At 38.9% G+C, this 27,400-nt stretch overlaps 1 protein-coding gene across 1 annotated transcript; it reads left to right on the top strand.

Annotated features, from left to right (window-relative positions):
- LOC110734047 (switch 2) lies at positions 1 to 26,249 on the top strand. Its single transcript, XM_021914109.1, has 8 exons — positions 1 to 503; positions 2,449 to 2,555; positions 4,920 to 5,838; positions 20,311 to 20,558; positions 21,601 to 21,727; positions 21,808 to 22,083; positions 22,185 to 22,443; positions 25,276 to 26,249. The coding sequence occupies exons 1-8, from the start codon at positions 57 to 59 to the stop codon at positions 25,575 to 25,577; spliced, it is 2,685 nt and encodes an 894-aa protein (XP_021769801.1). The 5' UTR covers positions 1 to 56; the 3' UTR covers positions 25,578 to 26,249.
- Positions 26,250 to 27,400: the final 1,151 nt, after the last annotated feature.

Genomic DNA, 27,400 nt, shown 5'->3' with positions numbered 1-27,400 from the left:
GCTCCAGTTGCGCGCGCGACGGTCACATTTCACATCCTCCATTTGAATTGTATACCATGTCGCTTAACACTTTCAAAGAGACCTTGAAGCGCTGCTCAAACGTCTCCGCAATTCAACCCCCTTCTTCTTTTTCTTCAATTTCTGATTCCAATGTGAATCCTTCCCAACCCCGCAGAATCCCCCCCAAAACCTCCATTGCTCAGCAACTCCTTCGCCTCCAACAACCTTTCTCTCCTCCCCTCAAATTGCGCACCAATCCACCCCAACAACAACAACAACAACAGCCGCAATCGCAGCCGGAGCTACTTGACAGCAAAGGCCCTAACAAACTATCATTGATACAAGAGAAGCGAAGGTTTGAAGTTAAAGGCAGTGATGATGAAGAGGAAGAGATTGATCAACGAGGGTTTGCGAAACCCAGATTGGATGTTCTTCAGTTGGGTGAAACCGGGCCGTATGAGCCGCTTGTTTTATCGTCTGCTGGCGAAATTCCGGTGATTCAGGTGATTTTTAAGTTATATTTTTACGGCCCATTTGGTAACCGGTTTTAAACAATGGTAATTGGAATGAATTTGTATGTATGTAAACTTGAAAACGAAATCGATTTTCCCTAAAATGTTGAATTGCTTATAATAGGGTTAGGGTTTATTAATTTATTTTAATGGGCAATTGTATGAGGGTTGAAGTGGACAAGCTATGATTGTGCTAAATGTATGACACTGTGTAATGAAGTGGGTAATTGCATTGATGTTTTGATGGACAAGTATGATTATGCTAATAATAAGACGAACTCTTGGGGACGGCTAGCTTCACCATTTTTGTTCATGTTTTTAATTTGTTACTTTTATTCTGAATCTTGTTTTGGATCAGGAAGTTTATCGATTTTATCACTGCAAATTGAACTCTTGTGTAAGTTGTGTTGAATTTGTAAATCTGTTTAATCACATGAATACTTGTTATTAATTCTAGAAACTAAAGTAATATATGTAAATAAATCTTGAACGCTCGCTTCAATCTTAACCATTTTATTGGTAGGATCTGCTGCAGAAAACTACGGTGTATCCCTTTTTAAATGCTTTGTATCAGATATTAACTTCCTACTCAATGCAAAGGATAATTTTGCATACAATCTTCATTATTTACCTTATTAGATTGCTATGGCATCAATCTCAAACTCTCTTAGGTGGGCAGAGCTGTGAGATTTTATAGGCTAGTTTAAATCTCTCGCAACATGTCATTAGTCCTCTGACATATATCTATGTTTTATTCCTATAATATGATAACTGTTTTTCGTTGGTGGTGAGGACCCTTGGAGGGTGAAAAAGCACACTATAGGTTTCTGTATTTACCGGCCTTTTCTATTTATCAAACCCGTTTTCATTATGTGATTTCACATTAGAGGTGAGCTTGATCTATGCTTTCTCCATATCTGTTTATGCACCCTAAGGTGTTATCAATGGATTATGTGATATTAGTTCCATGATTTAGTAATTGGTTATGGGATCACATGCTTGTGCAAGTTTGCTAATGATTGAACTCCTTTGACCCTATTTACTTGACATGCTTTGACTTTTATCACAACTATAAGGGTGCTTCAGTTCACTTTAAAATTGGAAAAAAAAATTAAATAGAAAGTATAGTGTCGTAATAGCTTAAATTTGAAATGAAAAAAAATCAGTATATCTAAAATGGCAACCAATTCAAGAAGTAGAATATCATCTAGGAGCCGTGACAACTGTGGAGAGTAACTTAATTAGCATTTTCTCATCTTTATTCTGGAATAAACTTGTTTGAGTCTCTCATTATGCTTGCCTTCTATTTTCAATTATGGCTTTTGATCACTTTCAAATACACCTTATATCAATATGAAAAGTTGTTTAATAAGAACTTGAAAAATATTATACGTTGACATGTACTCTGCACTTCTTGATGAGTAGGTCATGATTCTTGTGAGCTAAGAACATAATTAAATTAATACAGCCTTATACGAATTATACACGGTCCTAACCCTATTCTCTGAAAATGCTTAACCCCTGGATGGCTCGGAATGAATGGAGAGTGAATTAGCATAATCATTTTAGTTACTGTAACCTTTTATCTTTGAATGGTGATTTTTATTAAAAAATAAGCTGTAGAGCAATTGATTTGGTTCAGTGCTAAGATCTGAATAATCAGAAAAGGATTGACTGAAGCATTCTGTAGGAGTGTATCTTGCTTCATGTTTTAAAGCAGTTTTTTTTATGTTGGCAGTTGGCTAGTTTAAAAATGCATGATGACGAATTTATGTGTGTTTTTTGTTGCCTTTTTACGACAAAAGCTCATCTATTTATGTACAAGGTTGTTGGACAGATGATGTTTTCTCTTCAAAACCAATATGCACATATTTCATTTACTTCTAAATACGATAGTTTATCTGATTTGAATCTTAAAAAGGATATTATTTTACAGGTCCCTGCATCCATCAATTGTAGGCTTTTGGAGCACCAAAGGGAGGGAGTTAAATTTTTGTACCAGTTGTACAAGAATAACCATGGAGGGATCCTTGGAGATGACATGTGAGTGCCCATAATAGTATAGTGTATTTTATTAATTGTTATTAGTAATTTGATAAGTTGTAAAATATTGCCGATTAGTTGTCAGTTTATGTTCCAAATGGTTCTCAGGTTATGTTGGGGAACCTCTTAAATAGTTGGTGTTAGACAAAGTGAGCCTTAGCGATGGTATATTAGTTGGTGTAAGACCAAGTGAGCCTTAACCTCTCTCTTAGTCAATGGTATGGTCTAATTTTTTGTGGGTAGCAATGTCTTCTATATTGTGTAAATCTTATTACAATGCTTCCATTGTTAACTTGTTTGTTTGTAGTATTGTTGTACCATGTTGGTTTTGTCTAGGTTTATCTAGATGTTTCTTTTATTTTGTCGTGTTATGAAGAAATATTTATTTGTGGTTACGCGCGCGGATAGATGTGATGTTGATCTCATGTAATCCTCTGTTGTTGGAGGTGGATACTTTGGGTACGAATGAAGCTAAAGGTAAAATAAGTTTTAGGAATGAATATATAACCCAGACTGTTTCCTTAGAAGGCATTTTGTTAGCGCGGGGCAAAGGGAATGCAATCAAGAAAGTGATTGAGAAGAAAAGGAAAAGAACTTTTATTTATTAATTTTTTATATGTAAGATAGTATTTTGTTGTTTAACCTTTATCTTCCCTAACCAATCTCCACCACACTCCCTCTCCTTGACTTCTACCACTCCTTTTATGTTGCTACCACCGCCCCCCTTGTTGCCCTCGTCTCCGCCCTCCATTTCAGCTGTCACCCATTCACTCGCTTTTTTTTTTTTAGAGGATTCATTATCATGAAAGGCTAAATTTGACGATTAAAGGGTCAAATTGAAAATTGAAAAGTTCAGATATGAAGTTTTCATTTTCAAAATTGACCTTATAAAACTGTAATTGATTATACAAAAAAGTACGTTATTAAGTTTCTATGAGATGGTGTATTGCATGGGTGAGAGAATTTTAGTGGTGGAAGAGGGTCGCATAGGTTAGACCATGAAAGAGTATATAAATTATAAAAGTAGAATAGGGAAATTTATTTGCAATTTTTTTTTTTTGAAGAAAGGGAAGTTTATTTGCATGTATTAAAGCAATAGAGAGAACATAAAAGAAGTATTGGGTGGTTAGGAGATGATGGTGAGTTCGTCGTGAGTTATGTTGGTGGTTGATGTGGAGTTTGTTGTCTGGCAATTGTGGAAATATCAAGGTGTGAAAGGATTGTCAGGTGGTTATGAGCTACATTGGTGGTGGTGGGCCAGAGTTTGTGGTTGAGACAGTGGATATGGCGGCAAGAATTGTTGCTGGAGCCGGTGAGGAAGAGTTAGTTGCCGCAGATAGAAGCACACAGACGTGGTTATGGAGTGTTGTGAAGGAAAGTGTACTTGTTGAAGGAATGAGGGAATTCCTTATGTCCCCAGTTGGAGTTGGGAATTAACTTAGAGGATTTCTTTGGAACCCAGAAAGGTAAAAGGGTAGAGGGCCACCAAACAATTACTATGGAGAATAGGGGTTTGTTAATTTTCCCTTATTTGAATCCCCCCTCACCTCAACCAAACAGCTAAAGTTGTCAGTCCCTTTCAATAATTATCATGTGTCTTATTAAATGCCCTGTGTACTGGATTAGTTAGATGTCTCCTGAGCTTGGTGCTGAATATTGACAGACCTTATCGAAATATGATCAATTGAAGATATTGATTCTCACAGTTTGAGCAAATGAAACACTGGTGAGAAACACGGACTGTATGTGAATTGCTGCTAAGGTGTGGATCTGCTGATCTTATATGCTGAGATTTTCAACTTATACGCCTTAAAATTAGTACAACTGATCCATGGGAAGTTTTGCTGGGAATCTTTGGGTAAATTATAAGAAGTTTGACCTGCCAAGCTAATAATAATCATGTGTGTTATTAAATTCCCTGTGTACTGGATTAGTTAGATGTCTCGTGAGCTTGGTGCTGAATATTGACAGACCTTGTCTGAAATATGATCAATTGAAGATATTGATGCTCACAGTTTCAGCAATTGAAATGCTGATGAGAAACACAGACTGTATGTGAATTGCTGCCAAGATGTGGAGCTACTGATCTTATATGCTGAGATTTTTCAACTTATACGCCTTAAAATTAGTACAACTGATTCATGTGAAGTTTTGCTGGGAATCTTTGGGTAAATTACTAGAAGTTTGACTACCAAGCTAAACAATATCGAGGTTAATGCTAATAATTGAATTAAATAAAAATATCTAGTTTTATTATTTATTTTGCTTTATACCTTTCTCCTGAAACTAGTTTTCTGGTGCTGAGAATTTTGTTGCATTAATGACCTATGTTGCTTTCCGCCTGATTATTTTGTTATGAATTAGGGGATTGGGAAAGACCATTCAAACAATTGCATTTTTGGCTGCTGTGTATGGAAAAGATGGAGATTCTGTCAACCCTCCAGCTGCAGAAAGAAATCAGAAAAGTCCTGTATTGATTATTGGTCCAGCATCAGTTTTACAAAATTGGGAGAGTGAATTCTCCAATTGGGCTAATTTCCGTGTTGCTATATGCCATGGTCCAAATCGTGACTTAATTCTTGATAAAGCAGAGGCTCAGGAACTTGAAATATTGATAACAAGTTTTGATACCTTTAGGATCTATGGAAATACTATCTCAGAGGTTATGTGGGATATTGTAATTGTTGATGAGGCACATCGGCTGAAAAATGAGAAGTCAAAACTATACACTGCTTGTCTCGGTATTAAAACTAAGAGAAGGTATGGTCTGACGGGGACAGTGATGCAGAATAAAATCATGGAGCTTTTCAATTTATTTGATTGGGTCTCACCTGGGTCTTTGGGAACCCGTGAGCATTTCCGTGATTTTTATGATGAACCTCTCAAACTTGGACAGAGGTCTAGTGCTCATGATAAGTTTGTGCAAGTTGCTGAAGAGCGTAGGCAGCATCTTGTTTCGCTGCTTAATAACTACTTATTAAGGAGAACAAAGGAGGAGACTATTGGAAATCTTATGTTGGGAAAAGAAGATAATATTGTCTTTTGTGAAATGAGTGCATTGCAGAAAAGAGCTTACAAGAGGATGTTGCAGCAACCGGAGATTCGATGTCTTATGAACAAGGACCTTCCTTGCTCATGTGGGAGCCCACTTACTCAAGGGGAATGTCATAATAGGATAATACCTGATGGAATCATATGGAGATATCTTCATAAAGATAGCCCTGATGGCTGTAACTGGTGTCCCAATTGCCTCATTCTTCCCTGTATTCTCAAGCTTCAGCAGGTTAGTCTCTGAATTCCTCTTTTAATGCTTGCATGGGCTTGCTTGGTCATTTAAAAAGAATTATGAATATAAGTCCCGTTCACTCCTATCTATTTTGTGCAAGTTGGAGTCCATATGAATTTCTTATCTAGGCTTTTCATTTTTATCTCTCTTTTTTATTTTTAAAAAAATCGGAACTAAAGATGATCATCTTAATTGAATTTATATACACCATACTATAGGGGCATGCCTTGATTGTAAGTAATGGAGGTGGGAAAAACAAGGGAGTAAAAATTCTGATGTTTAATAACTTTTTTTAATGCCTGGAATGGAAATAAATGTGTTAGGGGGTAATGTATTCCTCTTCATATGAGGATAAAAATTACTCATCCCCCCCCAAGTGTAATCTTTTCCCCCTTACAATTTCTCATTCTTTGTAGACTTCTGATTTCCTGCAAGGAGGTGGTGGGATTTGCAGTGATTTAACTATTTGGAACCAAGTGTTTTCATGCAACTGGCTTGAAGATGATCAAAGGGAGATTTTAACCCTAGTAATATTGCCAAACTTCAAGGATAGGAATGATTATCCTTTAATTATGTAAAACTTTTCCCATTAAGGCACTAACTATTTTTCCTGTCATTAGTCAAGGGAATCCAGGCATGCCATAAAAAGAACGAAGTAAAATATTTAGTTAAGTGTATCATCTAGGGGGGTGTTTGGGGGGGGGGTAATTGCCCTAATTTGGTGAGCCATTTAGGTGAGATATCATAATTGTTGATGCTGTAGTGATCTTTTGCAGTGACAAATGTTCTTTATAGTGCTTGATTTTATGTCTATCCTTCCCTATCTTTCAGTCAAGTGTCCTTTTCTCTCTCCTTTTCTTTTCTTTTTTCTTTCTTTTTTTTTTTTCTCTCTCTTGTGCTAGGGTGAAGATTTGAAGTTCAGTTTGGTTTAGTTTAAGAAAGGACTGCTTACTATCTATGTACGACTTGCCAGGTATTTAGCTAATTAGCTCTCTTCATATCTGGTAGGATACAAAGCTAAAAGTGAAAGAGATCGAGAGCTTGCTCATTAGATTCTTCCAGGGCATTATTGACTACACTGTTACTAAACTTTGGACTTTCGTTAACTTGTACCTTCCAACTGCCAACAGTTAAAATTTCTGCTTGTTGCTAACAAATTAGTTCCCTCGCGATCCAGTGGCGGATTGAACTTAATTCATGATGGAAAAAATAACCACCAGTTTATTTTTTTTAAAAGAAAGTATATAAAACACATATTAGGAGTTGTGTGCATATCTTGTTAATTGAATGGGGATGGTTGCGTAGTTGAAATGCTGTGTGCAAGTGCCTGCTGTACTCACTCAGGTCGTGGTTCAATCCATCTGTCCAATTTTTTTTTTTCCCCTATGTATCTCTGAATTTTTCACCCTAATTTGTTGCTGATTTCCCAAGGTCATTCATATTTTTGGAGTGCAAGAACGATTCCTTTTTCAATCTCCTAAACTATTGTAATTTAATCTTTCTTATTAACACTCATATGTAAGTGTTCGTCCACGAACCATATCCAATGAGGAGTACTATTTTAATGAACCTGTTCTAAATTATTTTAACAATTTTGTATAACAATTCCTGGATTCGTGGCATTCGCCACTACAGAGATCTCATGTTCTCCTTTTCAATGATAGACTTAATTGTCCTATTTCTTAGTTTCAACCACAAATTATTGATTCTCCATTGGAACTTTAGTTATACCTCACTTAGCTTGAATAAGACTCATCCCCTTTTACCTGAATTTGTCTAATTTCCATATTATCAACCACTTTCACTTCCATTCACATAGCGATTGCCCAACTACCAAAGCTTCAAATCCATTTTCACTTTCTTAAACCTTTTACAATATGATTGTCCTCTAGATACTTTATTATCATATCATACAGTAAAAAGCAATTCAGTAAACCTATATACAGGAATTCCTACTATAATTGACTCTTTGGTGGTCGCGGTTACCTATAGCAACAATTCTTATATCATGGAACTGGGGCTAGGATGCTCATTGCGGTCCTTTGCATATTCTTGTCCTATGCTCATGGTCTATGATTTATATGTTATTATTAATAGTGTGCGTCCTGGTCTCTTCCATATTTTATCATTACACCTAAAATTTCATTGTACAATACCTGTATTCTGTTTTAACAATACCTATTATAATATACATTCATATTCTTTATCTTTTTCAAGTATATTTTACTTACAATGTGTCTACATTTATATTTATTGAATCGTTCATGTATTTTCTCAGGACCAGTATCAAACTATACTCATAAAATGTATGTTTAGACCTCATGTCATTTATGCTTTGTAAATCCTCCTCCAAGTTATGATAGCCAATCGTAGGGGTTGTAATATACATCATGTCCAGGCATTAGAGTCTTTTGTATAATTTGTATAGACCTAGCGGACTAGCTTTATCACTATCTCAAAGTTTCAATGTTATATTAGTAGGTTTAGTAAGTTTGATGCCGGGATTAGTGGGGCTTTAGACTGATTACTTTATATGTACTTTGCAATGAATCGGGTTAACCCACCTCAAGTCATACGGGTCTATGAGAGGAGAAAGAAACAGCAGCAAGGCAAAGATAGGGAAAAAGAGCAGCCAACAACAGAGGAGCCAGCAACAGCAAACAAGGAGCAAGAACAGTACAAAATCGATTAATGCACCACTAAGGAGTGTGGTGACTGTTTTGAATTTTTAAAGGCCATTACAGCAGTACATGACAAATATTATTAATTATTAGGGTCCTTTGTAATGAGGGAGGGCTTGGTATAAAAAGGGTAGCAATGCAATAGTATGGTTTATCTGATTGTTGATGTTATTAGTAGAGTAGTAGTAGCCGTAATATTCTCCAAGAGTCAAGCTTTTAGCTTAGACCTTAGCTTTCATTGTAGCCATTATTTACAAATATTAATCAAATATCTCAAGCCTTCTTCTATTTGTAAGTTATTGTTATATTCAAGCAAGTCTGAGTATCGAGTCTATAGCAAGTGGTATAGAGTGGTACGACCATGGTGACCACGCTCAAGCAACGGGTGGACGCTGTCGAGGAGAGACTCGCAACAATGGAGACTCCACTCACGGCCATTGACGGGAAGTTTGCAACTTAGGACACTCAACTTACGGCTATTGAAGGGAAGCTAGACACCCAAGAAGTGACCATCGGTAGGGTGGTTCAGGCGGCCGTGGCTCAAGCTTTGGAGTCGGAGAGGAAGCGGAAGCTCTGGCACTCGGTTAGAGGCTAGAATCGACCGCTTTCGAACAGACCACGAGCGACTGGCTGCAGTAGAGAGGGAACATAATCAGAAATTTTGCGAAGAGATGAAACGGATGGCGGCAGGTGCTCAAGGAAACAGACCACCACCTATCTTTCAGCCGGTTCTCAACATTGACGGCGAGAATAGTCAAGACCAAGGGGAGAATGAAGTACGAACCCCGGTGAAGGGGGTTTAGAGGATGGAGGGGAGAAGGTCAGGCGAGGAAGAGTAGTTTGGTGGCGGTGACGGCGGCAGCGGCGGCGGTCCTCAATGGAAACACCGCAAACTTGAGATGCCCATATTCGAAGGTACCGACCCCGATAATTGGATATTAAGGGCTGAAATTTCCTTTGAGTTTTACCAATTATCGGAGAGAGAGAAGCTGGAAGCCGCGGTGGTGGCGATGGATGGAGCGGCCTTAAAATGGTATCAATGGGAACGAAAGAGGCGGCCGATCGTGGGGTGGCTGGAACTCAAACAAAGGCTACTTTACGAATTCGGCCGTCGCATGCTGGCTCTTTGTATGAGTAGTGGCTCGCGGTGACTCAGTAGGGATCGGTGGAGGAGTAAAGATGGCGGAAAAGGCTATTGAAGCTGGCCCTATTACATTTGATAGGAAGCCAGTAATTGTTAAAAGGTGGAGGCCGGGTATTAATTTGATGGAGGAGAAACTGGATTCAATACCAGTTTGGGTACGATTTCCAGGGCTAGATCTCAGATTTTGGGGACATAATTCCCTAATGAAGATTAGTGATGTGATTAGGAAGCCAATCAAGATGGATAGGGCCACTGCTACTAAGGATCTGATTGAATATGCTCGTTTATTAATTGAGGTTCAGATTAATGGAAGTGTGGAGACTTCCCTGACTCAATTGCTTTTCTTGATGAGAATGGGGTTAAGGTTTCTCAGAAGGTGGAGTTTGAATGGAAGCCAATGTCTTGTATAAAATGTTTAGGAATGGGGCATGTAGCTGAGGAATGTCCTGGTGTTGGAAAGGGTAAAGAAAGGCCTCAAAGGAAGAAGTTTCATAAGCCACATAAGGTTTGGAAGCGTGTACAAAAGCCTAGACAGGAACCTGTGTCAAAGCCAGTGCAACAGGCTACAGGACAGGCTTCATCACAATGAGCAGTGTATAGGAAATCTTGAACTTGGAAAGCAGGATGGGGATTTCAGTCAACCTCATAATCTAGGAATTGTATCAAGCAAGAATCTTGGGAGGCAGGAAAGTAGACAGAACCACCAATGCAGCAGGGAGCAGGACACTGTCAATAATATAGTTACTCAGAATAGATTTGAGCTGTTGGTGGAGGAGGTGATAGATGAAGTTGGGTTTAATAGTACAAGAGTGAACACCTTGTCTGGTGGTTGTGGTAGCTCAAGGGCGTTGTATGGTGGTGAGGGAGGTGGATCCTACACCCCTCGTGAATAAGTGGGGTTTTTGGAATATTAGGGGCCTAAATCAACCTGAGAGAATTAGTGATGTCTTGTCCTTCCTAAGGAATCATGATATAGGGTTATTTGGGCTCCTAGAAACAAAGGTGAAGGCTGCTAATTTTGAGAAGATCTTCACGGTTTTCATGCTGATTGGTCAGTTGTTGCAAATTATGGGAAAGGTGGGCATGGCAGAATATGGCTGATTTGGAAACCTGTGATTTTCAGTGTGAATGTGATCAAAATTGAAATGCAGGTGATTCATGTTAAAGTGGTGCATGTTGCTTCTAGGGGCTGTTGTTTCTGTTCAATGGTGTATGGTGTTAATAGCGAGGAAGGTAGGGAAGTCCTTTGGAAGCAATTAGAGCAGTTTGGTAGTAATTTGACTGAGCCTTGGGTTGTGTGTGGGGACTTTAATAACCCTTTGAATTTTGAGGATAGGGTGGGTGCCCCTGGGAAATTGAAAGCTTTAGGAACTGCATTAGACACACTAACCTTTTTGAAGCTAAGACAGATGGGCTCTTCTTTACCTGGAATAACAAGCGATTTGGGGATGGCAGGGTATGCTCAAGGATTGATAGAGTGTTCTGGAATGCAGCCTGGATGGATAATTTTCAAAATGCTAGTGCTATGTTTCTGCCTGAGGGCCTTGTGGATCATAGTCCTTGTGTGATCAATTTTCTGGGTAATATGGGTTTAACCAAGAAGCCTTTTAAGTTCTTCAATGTCTGGACTGAATACCCTGGATTCTTGAAGGTGGTTGCCGATAGTTGGGATGGTCAGATTCAAGGTACCCCTATGTTCAATGTAGTCAAGAAACTTAAGAGGGTTAAAGAAGCCTTGAGGGTGTTGAATAAACAACACTTTTCTTCAGTGATAAGTGATGATGTTAGCCTGGAGGCTGAGGTGCAAACTGAACTCTGATCCTGCAAATGAGTCTCTGATTGGCCAGGAACATGAGATTAGGATGAGATATGTTGAGGCTCATAATAGGAAAATCCAATTCCTATCCCAGAAGGCAAAGCTCCACTGGTTAAAAGTTGGGGATGCTAACACTGCTTATTTCCATGCATGCTTGAGGAAGAGAAGGGTTCAGAACAATATTTTGTAGTATCCAGAAAGAGGATGGTAGTGTTTCTGTGAGGCCTTTATTGGGTTTTACAAGCAGCTCCTGGGTTCTTCTCAGAATATGGAAAGGAAAGTGCATCATGATGTCATGGACATGGGTCTTGTGTTGACTGAGGATCAGGGAAGGCATATGTGCAGAACTTTTAATGCTGATCAGAAGAGCTTTATGGGGTATTGAAGAGAATAAAACTCCTGGACCTGATGGATTTTCAAGCAAATTTTTCAAAGTGTCATGGCAGATAGTTGGTAATGACATCACTGCAGCTGTGTTGAGCATGGCAAGCTGCTTAACCAGGTGAACATAACTATGCTCACTATGGTCCCTAAGGTAGAAAATGCTTCTAAGGTTAGCCAATTTCGACCAATTGCATGCTGTAATGTTTTGTACAAGATCATAGCCAGAATGATTTGTGTTAGACTTAAAGAGGTACTTCCTGGCCTGATTAGTGAGGTTCAAAGTGCTTTTGTGGCTGGGAGATCCATCTTGGATAATGTGCTCATCTGTCAGGATGTATTAAAGGGTTACAGAGATAAACAAAAGGCTCCTAGGTGTACCATAAAGGTAGATCTCAGGAAGGCTTATGACTCCATAAGCTGGGATTTTATCCATGACATGCTGTCTGCTTTGAAGTTCCGTGCTGAATTTATCAAGTGGATCATGCAGTTGTTTCATCCCCTTCTTTCTCTATAATGTTAAATGGGGGATTGAATGGCTTCTTTAAGGGAAAGAAGGGCATTAGACAGGGGGACCCCATGTCCCCTCTTCTTTTTGTAATTGTCATGGAGTATCTTTCAAGACTTTTAAAGGAAAGTGGGGGGCATGAGGAGCTTCAAGTTCCATTCTAGATGCAAGATACTCAATTTGAACCATCTTGCCTTTGCTGTTATGGAGATAAGAAGTCTGTTTCCCTCTTAGTAAGGGCTTTGAATACTTTTGAGAAATGTTCTGTTTTACAAGTTGGTTTACAAGTTAGTGCTGAGAAGACAACCATTTATTTTGGAAATGTTGCAAGGACTGTGAAACAGGATATTTTGAGGGTGTCTGTTTTTGTTTGGTTTTGTTGAGGGCTGCACTCCTTTCAAGTACCTTGGTATCCCCCTTAATGTCAGAAGCCTATCAAACAGTGACTATGACAGTTTGATTGACAAGATGCTGGCTAGGATAACCTGTTGGTCAAGTAGGAACCTCTCATATGCAGCTAGAAGCTTGTTGGTAAACACAGTGCTTTCAAGTCTCCATACTTACTGGACTCAGTGTGTCCTGCTCCCAGCTGGTGTGATCAAGAGGATTACTCAGATTTGTAGAGCTTTCCTGTGGGGTGGTAATACAGTTGAGGAAGTCTCCTCTCATTTCATGGGACTGGATTTGCAAGCCAAAGAAAGCTGGAAGTCTTGGCATGAGGGATTGTGAGACATGGAATACAGCAGCTATTGGGAAATATATTTGGAAGATAGCTCAAAAAGAGGACTCACTATGGGTGAAATGGGTTCATGCAGTGTATGTTAAGGACAGTGATTGGTGGGATTATAAGCCTAAGAGAATGCAGGGTGGGCTTGGAAGAACCTTTGCAAGGTTAAGGAAAGATTGAAAGAGGGTTTTCAGAATGAAGGCTGGATGGACTGCAGGTATAGCATTTCCAGGGGTCTCAATATTGAGGTGGATTGGACCCCCTGGGTTTGGAACAAATACAATATCCCGAAGCACTCTTTTGTTCTCTGGTTAGCCATTCAGAACAGGTTAAGGACAAAGAGTAAGCTTACTGAGTGGGGTGTGTGTCAGGATAGCTCCTGTTTTCTCTATGGTGATGCTGTTGAGGATAAGCACTTATTTTTTGACTGTGAGTATAGTAGAAGATGTGTTAGAGGTATTAGTGAATAATTGATGATACCTGAAGCTATGTTTGATATTGATGTCTTCTAGAAACACATGGGGAGAGTGGATACAGGACCCTGTCAAGAAGAGAGTCTGCTTTGCTGCTCTAGCTGCTGTGGTCTATCAGATATGGTTTGCTAGGAACAAGGCTTTTTGGCTAAAGGTTGTCATCCATCCCAGAGCTGTGTGCAGAATAATTCGGGCTGATATTGTAAAGAGATGCTGACAGATGATCAATTGCAAGTGGCAGAGGAAGCACTGTAAATGGCTGTATAGTTTACAAATACTATGATTTTAATTTGTATAGTACTCATTTGTATAGGTTTCTGGTTGTAGCTTCTGTTTTGTTTGTAGCTATTGCTTGCTGTGTTGTTAGTACTGATGCTTGTTTTTGTACCCTTCCTTGAAGGTGCCAGATGCTAGCTTCAGTTTTGCCCCTTCTCTTCTAGAGGCACCCTTCCTAGAAGGTGGTCCCTTTGAAGACTAGGGATTGTTAGGTGGATGTGTGCCTTCTATGAAGCTTTTGTAGTTTTGGAGAGTTACAGCTTTTCTTTTTGTAAGTTGTAACATTTATTCTTTTTGGTAATAAAATTACTTACCAAAAAAAAAAAAAAAAAAAAAAAGTCGACGGTATGATGCTGTAACAATTTATTAATGGGTTGAAGTGAGGTCCAACGGAGTTAAGAATGTTAAACCCGTTCAACTTAGAAGGGGCTATGGAGTTGGTGGGTCGGATAGAAGAGAAGAATAGGGTTTGTCAGCCCAAAAGGGTGGGTCAAGGATCTTTCAAAATTGGGCCACCCTAGAACCTCGACAACACTACTTATTCCAACAAGGGTGGTGGATCTAGTCTGGTACAAACATATGGAGTCCTTAATCATTCTAACCCAGCTAAAACATGGACTAAGGTCGGAGTTCGAATTTCACGAGGAGATTGACAGAGGCTGTTCTGCAAGACAAAAGAGCGAAAAATCTGTGCTTCCGGTGTGCCGAGAAGGGGAGCGTGGGTCATAGATGTAAGCGGAAGGAGTTGAGTGTCCTATTGGTGGCCGGAGAAGAGGAACCACCGCGAGAAGAAGAAGAAGAGGAGGGCGAAGAAGCGGTGGAGATCTCATTGTGTTCTGTGATTGGGATTTCTAATCCCAAAACGATGAAATTGAGGGGGGAATTGGCCGGAAAATCAGTGGTAATGATGATTGATCCCGGTGCTACCCACAGTTTTAATTCGGCAAGGCTAGTGGCAGAGTTAGCGGTGTTGATCTTGAGGGCAACGAGTTTAGTGGGTAATGATGAGGTGGTTAAGGGGCAAGGAGTATGTTGGGGTATCAAATTGAAGCTAAACAGTGGAGTTTCCGTGGTGGAAGAATTTCTGTGGTTGAAGCTAAACGGTGGAGAAGCTAGGCGTGGTGACGACGAATTGGAAGACACATATCATGAAATTTCGAGTGAGGGGGCTACCAGTCACACTCATCGGGGATCCTTCACTCGTGAATACTCAGGTCACCTTGAAAGCAATGATCCGAAATCTGGTGAGTAAATTGGAAGTTGAGAAGGCAGGAGGAATAGTAGATCCACAACCTCCCTTTGCAGAACTATTGAAGCAGCTTCATGGAGTTTTTGAGATGCCAGTGGGCCTCCCTCCCCAAAGAGGCCACGAGCACTCAATTGTGCTTAAAAAGGGGAGCAATCTAGTAAGTGTTCGACCATACCGCTACCCACAAATACAAAAGGATGAAATTGAAAAATTGATCCTTGAAATGCTACAAGCCGGAATTATTCGTCCATCCACGAGCCCTTTCTCTAGCCCGGTGATCCTTGTGAAGAAGGACGGATGATTAGGGGATTTTTATCCACCAATCACCGTCTGACACGTGGATCAACCAGGTTCCGCCACGTGTCCTTCACATAGGCCAATAGGAGCCTGCCACGTGTCAACCAGAGATACGTCCTCTATGGACCAACTGCTACGCGACACGTGTCCATCCATGCCAAATGGGTAAATCAGCCAACAAGGCCCAAAATTTGGCCCAGTCAGCCTTAGGTTTAACCTAAACCTAGGTATTGGCACACATCCCAAGGCATATAAATATGCCCATTAATCCTCATTAAGGGGATTTACGCACATAAAACACTCTCACCTAGAGAGACTAAATTACATTATTTTCCGCATTAATTACTCCTTAATCAAGTACTAACTTGACCGTTGGAGGCGGATCTCCAATCATCCGGAGCATCCGTTTGTTTTGCAGGTACAGGCGTCCGGTTCCAGTCTCAGAATTGTAACTCTCCCGCAGGACATCAAAAAACCCCGAAACAACGGAAGTTGGAGGTTTTGTGTTGACTATAGAGCGTTGCACAAAGAGACCGTGCCGGATAAATTTCCAATTTCGGTCATAGATGAGTTACTTGATGAATTGCATGGGGCTAGGTGGTTCTCGAAATTGGACTTGAAGTCCGGTTACCATCAAATAAGGGTGAAACCGGAAGATGTTCATAAGACGGCATTTCGCACACACGAAGGACATTACGAGTTTCTTGTAATGCCCTTTGGATTAACCAATGCACCGACAACATTCCAATTTCTCATGAATGAGATATTTAAACCTTACTTGAGAAAATTTGTCTTGGTGTTCTTCAATGACATCCTTGTGTATAGTAGAGATGAAGGTGAGCACAAGGAACATGTGAGAGTAGTATTGGAGTTGTTGAGGAAGCATAAATTGTATGCAAATTGGAAGAAGTGTGAATTCGGGAAAGAAGTGGCTTACTTGGGTCACGTGATTTCGGAGAAAGGGGTAGCTATGGATATGTAGAAGGTGAAAGCCATTGTAGAATTGGAAGAGCCGAAAAATATCAGGGAGCTAAGGTGTTTTCTAGGCCTCATGGGTTACTACCGGAAATTTGTGTCTCGATATGCTCAAATCGCCGGACCACTCACCTCACAATTAATGAAGGATAATTTCGGGTGGTCTAAGGAGGTAGCCCACGCCTTTACAGCCCTCAAAACAGCCATGACGACAGCCCGGTATTGAGGATGCCCGACTTTCAATTGGAGTTTGTGGTGGAAACAGATGCTTCGGGGTTCGGACTCGGGGTGGTGTTAATGCAACAAGGGCAGCCCGTAGCTTACTTTAGCAAGCTACTTGGAGTGAGAAATCAAGCCAAGTCCATTTATGAAAAAGAGTTGATGGCTATTAGCTTATCGGTTATGAAGTGGCGGCATTATTTACTTGGAAGGCACTTTGTCATAAGGACCGATCAACAAAGCTTGAGGTTTCTCACCCAACAACGTGAGGTCGGAAGGGAGTACCAAAAGTGGATGAGAAAATTGATGGGCATGGATTTCGAAATTCAATACAAACCCAGGCCGTCCAACAAGGTAGCGGATGCTCTTTCCCGTAAGGATAGCAGTAGGATTCAATTTGGGGCCTTAATTTCGACACAAATGGTGGATTCGGCTGAGTTGGAGAGTGAAATTTCAGAATACCCATGGCTGAATGGGCTTCGTGACACATGGCAGAAGGGATTTTTCTTAGAGGGAAATCGAGTGCTGTATGAAGGGTGAGTGGTATTGCCTAAGGGGTTGAAATTCATCCCTGTACTTCTTTGTGAAAATCATGATACTCCAGCAGGGGGGCATGAAGGAGAGGTGAAAACATACTTGAAGATTGCGGCGGATTGGTTTTCGCCCGGAATGAGGAAGAAGGTGGGGGAGTATGTGCGTCAATTTGGGGTATGCCAAAGGAGTAAGACTTCACAGCAAGGGGCAGCGGGTTTGTTACATCCTTTACCGGTACCTGACGCAATTTGGGGAGAGATTTCAATGGATTTCATTGAGGGGTTACCTCTCTCGAAAGGGGTGGATTCGATTTTAGTTGTGGTTGATCGACTGTCAAAATACAGCCACTTTGTTGGCCTTAGGCACCCCTTTACCGCATTGATGGTGGCTGACATGTTTGTTAAGGAGGTGGTTAAGTTGCATGGTTTTCCACTTTCAGTTGTCTCAGATCGAGATAAGGTATTCATGAGCAATTTTTAGAAGGAACTGTTTTGCCTTCAAGGAACACACCTCAAGCGTAGTACCGCCTATCATCCTCAAACGGATGGTCAAACCAAGGTAGTGAACAAGTGTGGAGACTTACCTCCGTTGCTTTGTGACCAATCAGCCTAAGTCTTGGGCTTAATGGCTTCTGTGGGCTGAATTCTCTTACAACACTTCACACCATACAGCAACTAAAATGACCCCTTTCAAGGTTGTGTATGGGCAAGACCCTCCGAAGTTATGGAAGGTGAAAGAGCAAGCTACGGTAGTGGAGAGTTTGGAAGAGAGTCTGAAGGAACGTGATCTGATTTTAGATGAGCTGAAGATGAACCTTAACCGAGCTCAGCAGATGGCAAGAGAAGGGATGTGCAGTTTGAGGTGGGAGATATGGTCTTCCTTAAGCTGCAGCCGTATAGGCAAAGATTGCTGGCCAAGCGACCTTTTGAGAAGTTGGCAGCTCATTATTATGGCCCATTTGAAGTACTCCAGCAAATCGGCAAGTTGACATACCATCTGAATTTACCCAAGGAGAGCAAAATCCATCCAATTTTTCACGTTTCACAATTGAAGCAGGCTGTGGGAGACTTCCCAGTGCTACCCACCTTACCCAGCCAACTGACGGTTGACTTGGAGCTCGTTGTTGAGCCTGAGAAAATTTTGGAATTGAGGCAAAAAGGAGGCGGAGTGGAAGGTTGAAGTGTTGGTAAAATGGAAGGGGTTACCAGAATTTGAAGCAACTTGGGAGGAGTTTGATGCAATGGATCAACGCTTTCCTCACTTCCACCTTGAGGACAAGGTGAATGTCTGGGAAGGGAGTAATGCAATGAATTGGGTTAACCCACCTCAAGCCATACAGGTCTATGAGAGGAGAAAGAAACAGCAGCAAGGCAAAGACAGGGAACAAGAGCAGCCAACAACAGAGCAGCCAGCAACAGCAAACAAGGAGCAAGAACAGTACAAAATCGATTAATGCACCACTAAGGAGTGTGGCAACTGTTCTGAATTTCTGAAGGCCTCTACAGCAGTACATGACAAATATTATTAATTGTTAGGGTCCTTTGTAATGAGGGAGGGCTTGGTATAAAAAGGATAGCAATGCAATAGTATGGTTTATGTGATTGTTGATGTTATTAGTAGAGTAGTAGTAGCCGTAGTATTCTCCAAGAGTCAAGCTTTTAGCTTAGACCTTAGCTTTCATTGTAGCCGTTATTTACAAATATCAATCAAATATCCCAAGCCTGCTTCTATTTGCAAGTTACTGTTACATTCAAGCAAGTCTGAGTATTGAGTCTATAGCATACTTTTGCATAAAACACTAACATTCAAACCAGAAGTACATATCTTTCCTTTATCTCTTTTTTATCTAATACCTTTCTCCAGTTGAATACAGTTATTAAGGATTCCTTTTCTTTGTCAAAAAATTTGGTGGTCTAGAGAAGTATCTTAGAAAATGCGCCTCCAAACCCAGGTACTCATAAAAGTTTATTTGATGTGATTTTTCAAGTGTAGACTACTCATCGGACGTCTGGGTTTTGATGACACTCCAGCCTAGCTATTAATATAAAATTTCTCAGGGTTCTTGTGACTTATAGCTTGTTTTTAGTTGGTCTTATCATTTATTTTCAAGAGAAGGCTTGAATTTATCCAAGGATCAGATGTAAAATATTGGAATTTGGAAGTATTGAAGTCACACAAAATTGGGAACTTTTCTGAGATATATGTACAAGTGGATTTCTGGCTATATGAAGTTGAAATTATAAGGAAGCACTACTGTCTAAAACTAGGAATGCTGCTGAAGTGTTTGCTTTGTATTTTTCATTGCTTGATTAATGAAACGAAAAAAGGGAAAAATTCAAAGATTTTGTATGCCGTTTCAAAACTAGATGCTTATTAGTTAATATATGCTTATGTGGAGAGTAATGAGTAATGGTTAGCTAAGATGGTAGGGTGGAATTAACTTATCACTTTATACTACCTCCGTTTTGTTGAATCTTACTCACTGTAGATATGCAAAACAAGGAAAAGTAAAAATGGAGACCATGCATGTGGGTATTTTTGTATTAAAGAGGAGAGAGATATATAGTAAGAGATTTATTAAACAAAATTGGGCTCCACAAAGTGGGGTTGTGGATGATAAAAAGTGAATAAAAAGTTGTCATAAAAGAAATAAAGTAAAAGTGAGTAGAAATTAGAAAAAACGGATGAAAACGGAAAGTGATTAAGACTTAGGAAAACGGAGGTAGTACTACATTGGATTATGAAGATTGTCATTAATATAAACTATATTCTCCGTATAAATGACATTAAAGTATTAAGTCCTTCTATGGAGGTACTTCTCTTGTTTATTCAATACATTACATTTTCAAACTAAGTAGAAGCAACACAGCCAGCACTCCAAGCCATATACCACCTTAATGTTTTACTACTACCTGGCTACCAGCTTCCAGATGCTAAGAATTTGATATTGATTGCTTATTTATACGGCATTGTCTGCAGTATGCTAACCGTAATCACTTCAAATCCTCCTTATTCTTAATGTTCTTAAAAGCTCCGAGTACTTGATCAGTTTAGCAGTTTCAAAATTGTTTATACATTATAACCTCTGCAGATTAGTAATATTTCATCTTGACGTTTGATAACCAAATCACCTAGAATATTTTGGTTGCTTGTAATTGATTCTGAAGAGTTTTGTGAATTATATGACAGATTAGCAATCATCTCGAGCTTATCAAACCAAACCCAAAAGATGACCTGGACAAACAAAAGAAAGATGCTGATTTGGCTAAAGAAGTTTATGGTATTGATATTGATTTGGTAGGTGGAAGCGCTCAAAACGAAAGCTTTATGGGCCTTAGTGAGGCCAAGGATTGTGGGAAAATGAGAGTCCTTGAAAGATTTATGGCTTCTTGGCTTTCACATGGCGACAAAGTTCTTTTGTTCAGTCATTCCGTTAGGTTGGATCCAATATCTTGCTCAATATCTTGCTTGTCATTTGTTTTTTTGTTGCTAAATTTTTTAATCAGATGGCTCTAAAAAGTAGCCTTAGTTGCATCACAATATTGATCCTTGGAGTCTCTTTTAGTTTAATTCTGCCTTTTTACTAACTGGAAGTGCTCTTAGGTTTCCCTGGTATTTGGTTGTATTTCCATAGATTATAATTGTATGTTATAATCATTTTATGATAAAAGGTTGATGAGAAATGATTTTGTTTCATGATAGACCTTGAAAAAAAACAGTACGAAATGATTCTATATAATTCGAATTGTATATGAAGGGTTACCTAATACTCCCCCTCCTCCCCAGTTCCGTATTAATACTTTTGTCCCAATACTCAATATTTTTGTGTGTTAATACCCCAACTCAGCGTATTCGTGGTATTGTGATATCAGAGATATAGGATTTAATGAGGACGGGTGGTGGAGAGTAAGAATAGAGCAACAACAGGGGAATTTTTTTCTTTTTTAAATTTTTTTTTTTTTTTTTTTTAATTTTCAGGGTTACCTAATATTCCCCTCCATGAACTCCAGATCTAAGCCTTTCATGCCCATTCTCCCAAATTTTTATATTAGTAAAAAAAAATTATATTTATTAGGGTGTATTATTCATATCGTATTATGACCCTAAATAATCGTATTACAGAAAAACCTCAAACATATTACAATTCTCCCACCTAGCACATTACAAATTCATACTAGTTCTGCGTATTGGAGTGTACTACGTATTTAGTAACATATGGAAGACATGAAAGTTTAAAATTAATTTGTATTGCTTTCTGGGATAATTAATACTATGTGTTACAAAACCTTATTATGTTCTTATTGACTGGTGATGTTAAAGTTGCTTGAACAGACCTAGCTCACAGTGGGATTATATTGAATGAGACGCTACTGATATGGTTTTTGTTGCTGGAATCGTGATACACTAAAGTTAGAAGAATAATGTGATTTATATCTAATGCGGTGTCTGTTCTGTTCTTACATTATATCAAATTGGCAGGATGCTAGATATCTTGGAAAAGTTTCTTACACGGAAAGGTTATTGCTTTTTAAGACTTGATGGCTCTACACCGACTGGGCTGCGCCAGTCTCTTGTTAATGATTTCAACTCAAGTCCAAGCAAGCAGGTAGTAGTATGAACTGAAAATTCTGCCCTGCAAGAGCTAAATATTGTTGAGCGATATTAATCTGCTAAATATCCTTGCAGGTGTTCCTTGTGTCTACTCGAGCTGGTGGACTTGGGCTTAATCTAGTTAGCGCTAACCGAGTAGTGATATTTGATCCTAATTGGAATCCATCACATGACCTGCAGGCCCAAGACAGATCATTTCGTTTGGGCCAGAAGAGGCATGTTGTTGTTTTCCGCCTTATCGCTGCTGGTTCTCTTGAGGAACTTGTGTATACTCGCCAAGTATACAAACAGCAGTTATCAAACATTGCTGTTTCTGGAAAGATGGAAAAGCGGTATTTTGAAGGTGTTCAGGTGGAAAAAGATTCACATTAACTTGTAGTTTTACAGAATCTTCTTTAGTTCTAACCTCTCTCTAGCTGAAAGCTCAATTGGTTTATTGCTTTTTCCTTCAGGACCACAAACAATTTCAAGGTGAGCTTTTTGGAATAGGTAATCTCTTTCGAGATCTTTCTGACAAGTTATTCACCAGTGAGATCATTGAGGAGCATGAAAAGCATGGACACGAAACTATGGTTCAAGAGAGTGTGAATAATCTAGGGGAGCATTTTGTCCAACCGACAGAAGCAGGTGAATCATCTCTATCTGAATGTAGGGTGAAAAAACCAGGTATCTCAGAGAGCACTACAGCAAAGCCACTGCTTGAGGAATTGGGTAAGTCTTCTTTTACAATTTTTGTAAATTTATTCCATAGATATATGTTATATACATACTATCCCTATTGAAACAAATTGTAGTCTTAGGTTTTGTAAATTTTATATAATGGCTACCCACCTATATACTAAATGAAAGAATTGTGTACCCCAATTTTAAGATGATCTTCTTGTGTCTGATTGAAAACCAGAAAACTACTGTAAAAATCTATAGAGGTAGGAAATACTATCTTTCGCAAGCTGCCTTTCTTTCAAAAATTGGCCAATGGAAGTCATGAAAGTACCTTTGGTAAAAGATTTCTTTCTACATATCTTTTCCTCTAAACTTCTCCAAAGCATACGGTGCACAAAAGCATTTCTCTCCTTCTATCCATATATGAGAGGCTAGCTGTCTTTTTTGATTAACAAATTGTTGCTAGATTCTTCCCCCCTGCTCTAATTAAGAAAGAAGTGTATAAATCTGGAGCAGCTGTCAACTAGAAGAAGCTATTCTACATAACTTCCCTTTCACTGGCCTCGCCTCTCACATTGATGCTAGTTACTTCAGTGTTTGGTGAACCATTCTTTTACCTATATTTTTTTGTTGTCAGATGCAGTTTCAATTAGAATTGACTGAAGTGAAAGCAGAAATATCATGATCAGAAGTAGTTTATGAGCATGATTGTGTAGGGTATGAGAACTTCCTCAACTGCAAAGCCCACACCCTTAAGCCCCTAACCACCTCTTCTTTGGCTCCAAAGACCAGTCTATGCCTCAGGCTTGGCTTCACTACCCTCACAATACTAGGATTCCTCTACTGAGCCCAAATTAGTTTGCTCTCAAAATTTTGATGGCTGAATTGATCCTCTTTAACACCCCACACCCAAAAAAAGAATTCAAGTCTTGATCTCTAGGGTATTTGCCATTATACCCACCTGGAGACACCATTTATCTTAAGCCCATGAGCTTTGGCGGAAAGTTGGGAACCAAAGTTTGTCTTGATGAAATAGGAAATAGGAGAGTGGACTTTAAACACAAGAATATGAGGGTGAGATTCTTGCAAGTTTAATAACTGGTTATGCATTGAGAATAAACAACCTAGCCAGAGACTCTGTCGAAGTACCCCTCTACTCACGATTCTAGGTAAATAAACTATTTACTATAAGTAGGGGCGTGTAGCCGAGACCGAGCCTACGAAAAATTACTCCTAAATGTAAGCTCGGCTCCTCAAGGCTTGTCAAGCCCAAAATTAGCAAAGCCCAAATGGTGCCCATAGCTATTGTTCTAAAGACAATCAAATTTTTCTTTTGTAATTCCTATATATTCTATCGCTTGCTCCTATCTTTTGTTGTGGTACTATTTTCTTTCTCTTTTTGTTGGTTCTTCAGCATAAACAATAATAAAAACCATGAACGAAAGCTCAACACTCAGCGAGAATACAAACTACAAATTTGAAAATTTATTTTAGTTCCTAAGTTCTAAATATGAAACAAAGTATATGTTACTAATTGATTTATTACAAGAAAAATTACTTCCTCCGTTTTTTATTAGATGCATCACTTTTTATATATGGAAATTTCAATTTAGATGCATCATTTTCCCTTTTAGTCAATAAATTCTCTCTCATATCACATAAGTCCTCTTTATTTTTTTTCTCTATGTCTCTCTACTCCAAAAATTGCCTAGGAGTCCGCAATTCAAAAGTGATGCGTCTAATAAAAAATGGAGGAAGTAATAATATGCAAAAAGCTCGAGCTTATCACGAGCTTTCGAGCCGAATAGCTCAGGCTTGGCTCATTATGATCTCAAGCTAAACTCGAGTTCGAGTCGAACCCACTTGAGCTGAGCCTATACCAAGCTTTGACCAAGCCGAGTCTCGAGCAGGTTCGGCTCGGACAACTCCATAAGCATATCTAACTGAACTTTGAACTTAAACCATTTCTCATTGTTAAACCTCTACTAGATAAGATAAAAGACTCCTGGATTCATTTATGAATGATAGTTGTTATTGCTTCTACTTTTGCATCTTATTTGATCCATCTGAATGCGTGATTTGCCTTGAAAAATAAGCATTACTAAGAATACTAACTTGGCTTAAAAATTTGAACATGAACCCTGTCATTGTCAAACCTCTACCTGTGAGAAGACCCATATATTCAACTATGAGTAGTTGTTAATGCTTCCACTTCTGCTATGTAGATGCAGAAAATAAAATTTTGGAGTGATCTGACCTATCAGAAGCCTGCAAACTTGCATTCTTTAATTTTTGGTCAACAAATTCAACTACTGTATCTGTTAGTACTAACTAGCTGTAAGATACCTTAATTACATGAGTAGCCAAGTTTAGTGGTTTCAGGTATATTTTGTTTTCCTCATAAGCCTCACCTAGTTTCTTCGTCTTGTGAAGAAATTGCCCTCTAGTGTTCTAAACATGGAACTGGTGATTTTAATTTCTGAGATCATAAATGTTGCTATCTTCAGCACGAGATATAAACATAATTAAACTTATAACAGTGGTCATTGTAACTGAAGACACTCAAAACTATAAGTGTGCCTATTGTGGATGTGGAATTAGTGGCATTGTAGAAAGAAGATGCATTATTGGTAAATATTTACTTTCCTCACTCCAAAAATATTCGCATTTACCATGTAAAGTTTCAAAATTAATGCAACGTTTCAAGGAAATATACTATTTTCTTCCACATTGCAGCAAATATTGAACATACCCTTGGTGATATATCCTAGTTGTCTTACCCATCTTGGTTGGGAAATTTGCATGGCATTTGTCCATGCTTGGATGCTTACTCTATACTTACTATGCAAATAATTAAGTACGAGTTTATCTGCTTTGCAGGTATCTTATATTCTCATCGCAATGAAGATATAGTTAACTTTGGACCTGGAATGAGAGTCAGTAAAACAGACCAAGCGGCTCCCACTGTTGATCTGAAGGATCTTCATATCCGTCCTATTAGAGTTAAACAACCGAGTAGTGTGTCAGATAAGAAGCTTTATTCCAGAGAAAATAAAAAGAGACAGTTTAGTCTAATTGCGCAATTCATGGGTATGACAATAATGGAATTCAGTAGGTGGGTGATATCTGCTGCTCCTTTTGATCGAGAAGAAGTGCTTCGTGACTACAAGAGAAGAAGATAGGAGAAGATATCCAGAGCTTAATGTCACTCTTTTCTCTAATCAACCTGCACAGCTGCGTAAATATTGTGAGTATTCTGTGGTATAGATATGAAGCCAGATTGCTGAAAATTATTACAAATCTGTCTGTAGCCCGTTAGGATTATTGTTATTTTAGATATCTTAAGAGTAGCAATGTGGAGCATTGTTCACTTTAATTCGGTGTCGTGGTCTCATATTAAGCAGGAGGGCAACTTTGTCGCACACCACTTAGCTAGGCTTGTTCCATTTGGGGTAGAGCAAATGTGGGTGAACCATTATCCCATGAATTATCTCCTTATGTACTCATGGACTATTTATTATTGAAATAATATTTGATAGCCAAAAAAAAAAAAAAAAAAAAAAAGAAAGAACATCCAAGCATTTTAAATAACTGAAACAACCCAAACTCAAGAATCCTTTTGTAAATGGTTTAGTGAATGAGCTCTTCTTCCCCTTTAGTTGTTTTTCAACCTTTATAGCCACTTTACGAACATCTTCAAAGGACCAATATTGTTGCAATTCAACCCTTTCCGCAATATTATCATTCAATCCCAAAATAAAACGAGCTATCATATGCTCAACAATTTCTTCTAAACCACATAGCATGCATAACTTCTCAAATTCAACAATATATTTCTCAACATTCAAGGAAGTTTGCTTAAAAGTTTGCATCTTAAGATAGATATCTTGAATATAATCACTAGGAACGAACCTCTTTTTCATGTGCTTCTTGAGTTGCTCCCAAGTTGTGATTTTGTCTCGCCCTTGCTTATGCCTCTTCTTCAAATTATCATACCAAACACTAGCATAACCAGTGAGCTTCAACTCCGCATTTTTACACCTCTTTCTCTCATCATACTCCTTGTAATCAAAGAGTGTTTCTGTCCTTCTAATCCATTTAATATACTTCTTTGGTTCATTCATACTCCCATTGAATTCGGGAAGGTCTAACCTAAGGTTTCTATCATCATCTTTTGGTCTATTCCTTCTCCTAGGTCTAGGTGAATCATCACTTGATGAATGGCTCTTACGTGACCTCCTAGGGTTTCTTCTTGATTGTTCTTCCTCACTTGAACTAGAGTTAGGGTTAGAATCACCCCTCTTTGAAGAAGATCCATCACGAGTATCAAGTCTCTTCAATACCTCCTCCAACCTTGTTGCCAACTCGGTGATTTGCCTATCTCTTCTAAGATTTTGAGCTTGTTCTAAGGTTAAACCCCTTGGAACTTGTGGAACCTCTTCGTCACTCATTATTCCTACACAAAACAAGTTAGTTTATGCAAAAATCTTGATTAAAAGATCAAATCTTGAAGGAATCTTGAAGCAAACAAAAACCGGACTCCCAACCACAACCCAGTGCAACAACACCAAAAGTTTAAGGCTGTACAGAGTTCGTTACTCAACCAAAAGCTACGAAATTTTATATGGTGATAGCTAGACGTTTTTAGAGACTAATGCAAAAAGAATCACTCAAAAATTCCCAGCCAAACGTTACCAGTTTATTTTCTACCGTAACCTGGAATTTGATACCAAGATGATGTGAATTTTAATCCTAAAACTAAAACGCACAAGGATATGAATCAAGCTTAATTCTATACAGGAAAATCCACCAAGAATTAAACAAGAAACTAGATTAATTAACTAAGAATCCACCTAATTAATAAACCTAAACGAATGTTTTAACTAAAACAAGCAAAACAGCAATTGAAATCCATCAATTAAACTCAATTGTTAAAACTCAAACAATGCTATAATAATCTGATAATTTTGTGTGCTTACAAGCCTTATTTATAGACTAGACTCTC

Source organism: Chenopodium quinoa, unplaced genomic scaffold (assembly GCF_001683475.1).
Source record: "Chenopodium quinoa cultivar QQ74 unplaced genomic scaffold, ASM168347v1, whole genome shotgun sequence".
Classification (NCBI taxonomy): domain Eukaryota; kingdom Viridiplantae; phylum Streptophyta; class Magnoliopsida; order Caryophyllales; family Amaranthaceae; genus Chenopodium; species Chenopodium quinoa.
The sequence above is the reverse complement of the archived record's forward strand: the minus strand, read 5'-3'. Positions and strand labels throughout refer to the sequence as shown.